Source organism: Phocoena sinus, chromosome 6 (assembly GCF_008692025.1).
Source record: "Phocoena sinus isolate mPhoSin1 chromosome 6, mPhoSin1.pri, whole genome shotgun sequence".
Taxonomy (NCBI): Eukaryota; Metazoa; Chordata; class Mammalia; order Artiodactyla; family Phocoenidae; genus Phocoena; species Phocoena sinus.
In genome coordinates this window covers 100,038,962-100,046,824 of record NC_045768.1, presented here as the reverse complement: position 1 = coordinate 100,046,824, position 7,863 = coordinate 100,038,962, and the positions used below count along the sequence as shown (strand labels likewise).

Below are 7,863 nucleotides of genomic sequence, written 5' to 3'. Positions count from 1 at the left end.
GCCCCGCCTCTCCTTGGGCTCTGGGAGGGGTGGGGTGGGCAAGCTGCATAGTCACAGAAGAGCGCCAATGAGGATGCCCCCCAGGACAGGCCACCATGGCCTGAGAGCCCCGCCTCTCCTTGGGCTCTGGGAGGGGAGGGGTGGGCAAGCTGCATAGTCACAGAAGAGCGCCAATGAGGATGCCCCCCAGGACAGGCCACCTGGAACCGTCAAGTTTGTTCCACATCTCACTGTGAGAGGCAGGGCTCCGAAAGCAGAGCCACATCTCCAGCTTGGAAAGGACTTTGGAGGTCAATTTGGCACTACCATGCACTCCGCAGATGGGGAAACTGAGGCCTCCTAGGGGACAACCTGTAGCCATCTGGAGGCCTAGCCGAGGTCCACAGGCCCCCTGTTTGGAGCCCTTCCCACTGCAGCAGCCCACCACTGCATCGGACTCAGATGTCACTGAATTTCCCTCCCCCAGAGCCCGAGTGTCCGCTCCCCAGCAGGGCTCCTCGTTTGCAGATCTGAGTCACCTCTGCGTCTATTATTATGGACTTATTAAAATGATCCTCTGCTGGAGTGGAAAAGCTCCGGGAAAAACAGAGTCACCTCCCTGACACTGCCTGGCTCAGGGCCAAATGAACATGTGTCATCCAAAGCTTGGGGCACAGCCTCCTTGCACTAGGAAGGAAAGCTGAAGGTCAAATGCCACTTCCTGAGGGCCTACTACGTGCCAGGTATCCAGCCAGGTGCTTTCACGCACATCAGCTCCTTTAGTCTTCGCAATGTCCCTGCACCGTATGATTCCCATTTAACAGATGAAGAATCTGAGGCAGAAAGAGGTTAAAAGGCTTGCCCCTGTCTTACAGCCAGTAGGCAACAATGCCCAGGATTTGATTCAGAAGCTAGAATCCTTCCATTTCACTGCCCTGTCTCCCCAGTGTATGCCAGGGACCACCTGGGACAGTAAGACACGGGCGGGGCAGGTCTCAGACACAGTGGCCCACCCAAGGGTCTCCACAGAGCTTCTGGGGGACCATGGCCATGCTTAGTTCCCGAATAACACCAGGGGGGGCTGTGGAGCCAAAAATGCCAAGGAAGCTTATTTTGAAGGAGTAGTGGGGAGTTATTTGGAGTCCAGGATTCTAAGGATGGGGGGTGACCTCCAGGGTCCATCCTTCTACCTCTGGGCAGGACCACCCCCCAGCACCAGCTGAAGGGTTTTCAGAGTCCCCCAGAGGCACAGGCTTCAATCTTCCTTTTGCAAAACCCTTCTGGGTTTCTTAGGAGGAGAGATTGACTCCCAGGGTCCTCTTAGTGGGGGACAAAGGAGCCAGTTGAGGTGGGGCGGGGGGCGCTGCATACAGGTTTCCTCCAGAGAGCCTGCCCCTCCTTCCTCTCTCCAGATGGCCGCTCTCCGGCACTCGGCCAGCCCTGGGCAGCTCCAGGCACCTGTCAGATAGAGCTGGGTCAGGGCATCTGCCAGAGTCTGCCCTGGGGTCCCTTCTGGCCTGTGTCCCTCTAATCTGACCTGGCGGAGGGAGAGAGGTCTATGTGTGCATAAACACACACACACACACACACACACACCGCCTCCCTGGGCTGGATATGGAAGACAGCTTTGGCGGCCACAGAGAGCTGCAAGGTAAGGGACAACCTTGGGCTGCAGCTGCCACTGTCCGGCAGAGGGGCCCCGAGTTAGCTAGCACAGGCAGGGAGGGAAAATGAGGTGGTGGCCACCAAGGGGCACTTCCAGGTTACAGTGGGGTATTTTGCTGTGCAGACACAAACACAGACACACCCAATATATAGGCACAGCCTCGTACACTCATACCTCGCTCACACACACACACACACCCCCATACTTCCCTATCCATTCCTTTCCTTCTGGGACAGCATGTTTCTTTTAAACCTGGCTGGATGACAGGCCCCCCCCACCCAAGGAAGTGGGAAGGAAGGTGCCAGTTCTGAGGACCCTCACGGTTTCGTTTGGCTTCGATATGTGTCTCTTCTCCATGTTAGGAAAAGAGGTGGCCAAGGTCCCAAGGAAAGGGACGAGGAGGGACCATTCCCCGAAATGGAGGGAGGCCTTCAGGAAGCTGAGCTGAGGTGATTGGCCATAAAACAGCTTGGCCACAGCATCTGGAAGAGATTGGAACCAGATGTTCCTGGGATGGGGGAGGGGAGGGCTGGGAGGCTGGGAGGGGGCTGCAGCAGGAGAAGCAGGCTGGTCAGTGAGGGGGTGGGCCTTCTGACTCTCAGGGGAAAACATCTGGCCTCCTTCTCCCCTCCTTACTCCTCTCCCCAAGTCAGGCACTACTATTTTTGCAAACTGGGGCAGCAAATCTTTTCACATATTCTAGAATCAGCTTTGTGTGTAGGGACAGTCAAGCACAGGGTGTGACTTGGGAGGTGCCCAGAAAGGCTACCAGCTAGCCAGAAATATGTCCCCCGCTGCCCCGCAAGCCCCGCCTTGCCGTGGGTTAAGCATTGCCCTCTCTGGCACATGTAGTTCTGCGCTAAACTCCTAACGCACGACTGGAAACTGGTGAACCCAGAAGTTTCCTTCTGGCATAGGAAGAGCTTCATCCAGGAACTGGAGAATTGTTTGGCAGATGACAGGAAAAGAAGGCCCATTTACAGAGAGCCTATTATCCAGGCGCTGTGACAGGCTCCTTCCAAAGTCTATCTCTTCCTTTCTTGAAACAGTGTGCTATCATCCTCTGTATCTAGATGAAGAAACCAAGGTTCAGAGCAGTTAAATGTCTCACCAAGGGGCATGGAGCCACCAAATGGGAAAGCCTGTATTCAAAACCGGCTGTTTTTATTTTATTTCTTTAAAATTTTTTTGGCCGTGCCGCGCAGCATGTGGGATCTTAGTTCCGCTACCAGGGATTGAACCCATGCCCCCTGCAGTGGAAGCGCAGAGTCTTAACCACCGGACCGCCAGGGAAGCCCCAAACTGGCTGTGTTGCATTCAAGCTTATAACCTTCTCACGACCTACTGAGAAGAATGTGGGGTAAGGGAGAGGGCGAGGGATAAAAAGGAGTGAGGGGGCAGTGCAGGGCATCCAACCTTCTTTCTTTTACAGTTGAGCCAACAGTTGGCCCTGGAAGCCCCCAGCTGCCTCAGAAGCGTGGCCCTGCCCTCTGGCTCTTGGAGACTAGACCCCGATGGGAAGGGTTGCTGGGGAAAGGTGATAGGCTGGGGAGCAGAGGCCCAGGGAGGGGACAGTTGGTCAATGTCACAGGGCGAAGCAAGGCAGAGCCAGATCTCCTGACCGCCAGGCCAGGGCTGGTGTCCTGTCCTCCGAGGGCTAGAGAGGTGCGCCCAGAGGGAGGAGGCCAGAGCTCCAGGGTACGTGGTTATCTTAACCTGGTTACCAGGTTGGGAGCGCAGTCTGGGGCAGGTCCATCCTAGCTTTTCTGCTGCTGGCCGCACACTCAGGACCCAGGAAACCTCAGGGACTTGGAGACAGTTGGACGAGGAAGGGTTCCGTCCTCTGACGTGGAATCACCTGAGTGGCTGGGCAGCTGCGCTGGAGTTCATCTAGTCTAGAAGCCTGAAGTAGGCAGAAGGTGAGGGTAGGCCGGGTCTGGAGAACACATTCATTAACTTCTGGGATGTGCATCGATGGCCTGCAGCCAGCTCCTGATCAAGCCTGCAGCGCCCAGAGGCAGCCTCTGGGAAGATGGGCCCAGGGAAGACTGGCAGGGCCCACCAGCACGGGCCCCTGAGTCGTTAGAGGGGCCCGAGTCTACGGTGGTGATGGAGTCTTGGGACGGGTGCCCAGGGTGGCTGCATGGGTCAGTCCTGAGCTGCCTCCGGCTGTGCCGTTGCTGTTCACAGGGGCCCTGACCTGGGTCGGGGAGGACTGGGTACTCTCTTGGGCCGCAGTCCCGCAGTCTGGACGGGGCTGTGATCCTGACTCTCTTGGCACATGTGGCTTGTAAACTGGCTCTGAGCTTCAGACGAACCTGCAGGGCTGGTGAGGAGAGCTGTGACCACTGACTACAAATTCTGCCATGGAGCTGAGGCCGAGTTTGTTGGCAAAGTGTCCAGATGAGATGCCTGGGCGGCTCCAATGGTTTGGGAGTTTTTCTATTCTGTTCACGGCCCTCTGAGCTGTCCTGAGCAGTTTGGTCAGAGGAGGTGGAGGGGTGGCCGTGACATCACAGCCTGTGACCTCGCTGGCCCTCCGGCCAGCACCGACTCCCTCACCTGCGCTCAGGACTAGGAGAGAAGGCTGCAGCCTGACCATGGGAGCTGGTCCTGCATGCACATCAGATACTAGCCATGTGTCTGGTTTCCACTGCTGCTTTCTGCCTAAAGGACCAATATGGGATGCACCGTGCCGCACTGCTCCCTGGGGGTAGGTCCCCCCACATAGTCCAGACAGCAGCTGGCACAACATCTCCCTCTGCAATGGGAAGGAGTTTGGGGCCAGTAAAAGACCTACGGTCCCCCGAAGGCTCTCGGGGAGCCCCGGGGCTTGAAACAGGCTGCCTGCTCGCTCTGGAATCTGGGAGTGGCCAGTCCAGGCAGAGAACCTGGGTCCTCTCTGGGCTTTCTTTCCCTGTGAGATCCACGGAGAGAAAGGGTAGAGAGAGGCTCCTTTGAAGGGAAGGAGCGGGGATGTAGTTTCTCTCCACCTGGCCTCGGGGAGACAGGTCTGTGCCTCACTATTGCCTGGACAGGGAGAAGGCAATGGCAGGAAGGAAGAAGCCAGACAAGACACAGCCATGGGTCCCCTTGGGAGAGGAGGCCAGAGCTGCAGTGTTTGCTCAGTGGCTGCCGAGCATCTGACTCTTGTTTCACTGAGGAGAGAAGGATCCGAGGGGCCAGCACTCGGGGTCCAACCTTCAGGAGGGCAGGCACTGGGGGCCGGCTGGTGGATCTGTTCTGGCTGGTGCTGGTGTTCTGGGTCCTGGTGGGCTCCCCTAGCCCGACACCCAGACCCAGAGACAGAAGACCCGGATGGACGCTGGATGGACAGACACACGCCATGCCCTTTTACATATCTCCTCCCTCCCCACCGAACAGCCTGTTTGCAGAATGTCCCACCCCTTCAGCTGTGTGGGAGAGCCTCGAGCAGTGTGTGTACATGGGGCGCCTGCAGGCTGAAGTGTGCGAGGCGTATCTGTGTGTGCCTGACCGTGAAATCCCACCCTCTGGGGCCCTGGAATTGACGGAAGGAAGGGCAGCCAGTGAGGCCAGGTGTCCTGGCTGGGGGCCGGCCCCAGACACAGCAAGCCTGCGCATCTGGAGTGAGACGAGCCACCCCACGCCCGCCGCCCCCATACCCCAGACAGCATCCGGCACGGGATACTGGCTGTAACACTTTCGGTTTATTGGCTGGGGTGCCCTGGTGTAGCCGACCAGCCACTGGGCCTGAGAGAAGCCCTGTCTTGCTGCCCCACTCCCTCCCCTTCATCCTCCCACCCTGGCTCCTGTGGGACATGTACGGAAACTCACGCCCCAGGAAACAGGGGGAAGCGGAGGCTTAAAATAAAACCAAATCGGGGTTGGAGAAGGGGTGGGAAATGTACATTACAATGAAGATATGCCACCGGCCATACACAATACAGCGTGTAGAGACGGGCAGGGAAGGTGGGCGGGTCCCGGTGACAGACCCTCTCCCACCGGGCTGGGCCCCCAGAGAGGAATGGCCACTTCAAGTGTCTCAGGGAAAGCTCTGGCTCCCTGGCCCTGGCCCTTCACTCCTGGCGGGGGCAAGGGAGGAAGGGATCGTGGGGCAGTGGCTCATGTAGGAGTCCAGTGCCCTGCCTCACCTGGACCACTGGCCCGCAGGTCCTGGCACCTGGGGGACGGGGACGGGGTCCCGCCTTCTGCCCAGCCCCCGCTGTCCGGCTCAGTCGACTGAGGGCAGCGGGCCTCCCGTCCCCGCCGTGTGAGGGCAGTGGTCACTTCCTGCTGTGCAGCGTGTCCTGGAACTTCGTGCTGGTGTATCGCAGGTGGAAGCCTTTTTTGGTAATGGTGTCATCCGAGTGGAATTTCACCAGGACAGAATCTCCCGCCGAGTACACCTCCTCGGGAGGCTGACAGAGGAAAGGGGTGGGCATGAGACTGAGGACCAGGGGCAGGGCTGCTGTTTCCCTCCCCGAGTTCCCCAGCTATAAGGAAGGCGGGCAGCTCCCGACTTCCGCCAGATTCCCCCAGCGCCTTGAAGCAGGAGGAGGATTTTTGGGAGCAGGGGTTTAATAGGGTGCCTGGAGGAGGGGAGGTAGCAGGGGGTAGAGGAGCTTGTCTTAAGTGTAGAGTTACACTTTCATTCCACACCCAGCGCTGCTATTAACTAGTTAGCTGTGAAGTCTTAGGCAAGGCGCTGCCCCCCCGCTGGGCCTGGCTTCCCTCAGAAGCTCTCTGCTCTCCAAGCCTAGAAGGGCTGGTGGCAGGAACAAAAAGAGGATAGCCGGGAAAGGGAGCAGCTTGTCTGAGTGGCCGCCTTGTTGCTGTCCCGGCTGTCTCTTGGAGAAGACAGGACAGCTGGGTCCCCCAGACCTGGACTTGGCCACCACGCTCCTGCCCTCCCCCGATGCTGGCCATGGTCAGCTCCGGGTGATGCCCCTTCCTAGGCGCCTGCAAGCCCCTCCTCACCTCTGTGTGCAGGCCCTCAGCATGACAGCCGCCCACAGAGCATCAGCACGAAGAGGCCCTGGCCCTCAAAGCCCTCCGAAAACCTTGGGGACATTTCCAGCAACCATGCCAGGAAGCCCTGACGGAACTGGGTTCCTTCCCCAGGTCCCTGCCGTTTGCTCCAGCCTGATGGAAGTCTTTGGAAGACGCCACCTGGGGACACCCAATTTGGTGTGTGACTCACCCAAAGGTGTCAGGTCAAGGGAGTCACAAAGAGTCAAGTGGGGAGGGGGCACCAGCTTGGTCGCCTGGGGATCCTGGAGAGGCTGAGCCAGGCAGGCAGGGGGGCTGTGTGCTCCACTTCCGCAGCTCTCCACCCTGTCCCAGCCCTGCCCGGCCCTTGCCAGTTGACAAAGGCTGAAGCTCTGCTCCTAAGGGGATATTCCACCGGCCAATGCTGGGTTCAGCAGCTACTGCTGCTTCTGGGAAGTTTAACCCTTCCTGGGGCGCCCAGGCAGCCCTGGAGCACGGCCATGAGAGAGGCAGGGGACCAGGGAAGTGATGGGAAGGAGGGCGTGTCTGAGTGTGCATATGTGAGTACGTGTGCAAAAGTGTGTGTGTGTGTGTGTGTGTGTAATGGTGAGGGGAAGATGGCATTCACTGAAGGAGGAGAGGATTAAAAAGAAAAGAAAAAAAAAAAAAAGAACTCACAAGCTCTGCCTGGAGGAAAATAAACCCACCTCTGCGGTTCTCCTGTGGCCTTAGTTAAAACCGCATCAAGCAAACTTTTGCCCACTGCCTCTGAAAGTGCCATTTTATGGACCAAGAAGTAATATTCAGTATCTGCTTGGACAGCGGCATCAGTATGCTTTGGGACCAGCTGGCCTTTCACCAAGAAGAGAAACGGGCAGTGGAAGAGATGAGGGTATTGTTATGGCTCCGCCAGAACGACTGCCTAGCACGACTCAGCTCAGTCCTGGTCTCTGGCTCCTGCCCCAACCTCTGCCCTCATTCCGGGCCCTGGTCAGCTGCCTTTGGACTGGGACGAGGGAATCAGAGGGCAGAGGGAACTCCACCCTCCTCTCCAGATGCAAACTACCTTGGAGACCCAACCAAACTGGTGCTGAGCAGGCTTGGGTCAGGGCAGGGCCTCTCCCAGAGGCTGCAAGAACCTCTGTGTTGACCAGAAAGGACCTGGTTTCCTGGGTGGGGATGGCCCAGGGCGGGGCGGGCCTCTGTGAGCAACCACCCACTTTGTAGGTCTCTGGCTCCTACAACGT

At 58.2% G+C, this 7,863-nt stretch overlaps 1 protein-coding gene across 2 annotated transcripts in view; it reads right to left on the bottom strand.

The window, feature by feature from the left end:
- Positions 1-5,315: 5,315 nt before the first annotated feature.
- Positions 5,316-7,863, bottom strand: part of BMP1 (bone morphogenetic protein 1) — a 40,756-nt gene continuing 38,208 nt past the window's right edge. For both annotated transcript variants that reach the window (XR_004350382.1, XM_032634930.1), the window contains exon 20: positions 5,316-6,045. Coding sequence is in view for 1 of the 2 variants with exons in the window: in XM_032634930.1 (XP_032490821.1) it covers positions 5,911-6,045 (135 nt within the window). In the remaining variant the exon portion in view is untranslated. The remainder of the gene's footprint in view (positions 6,046-7,863) is intronic.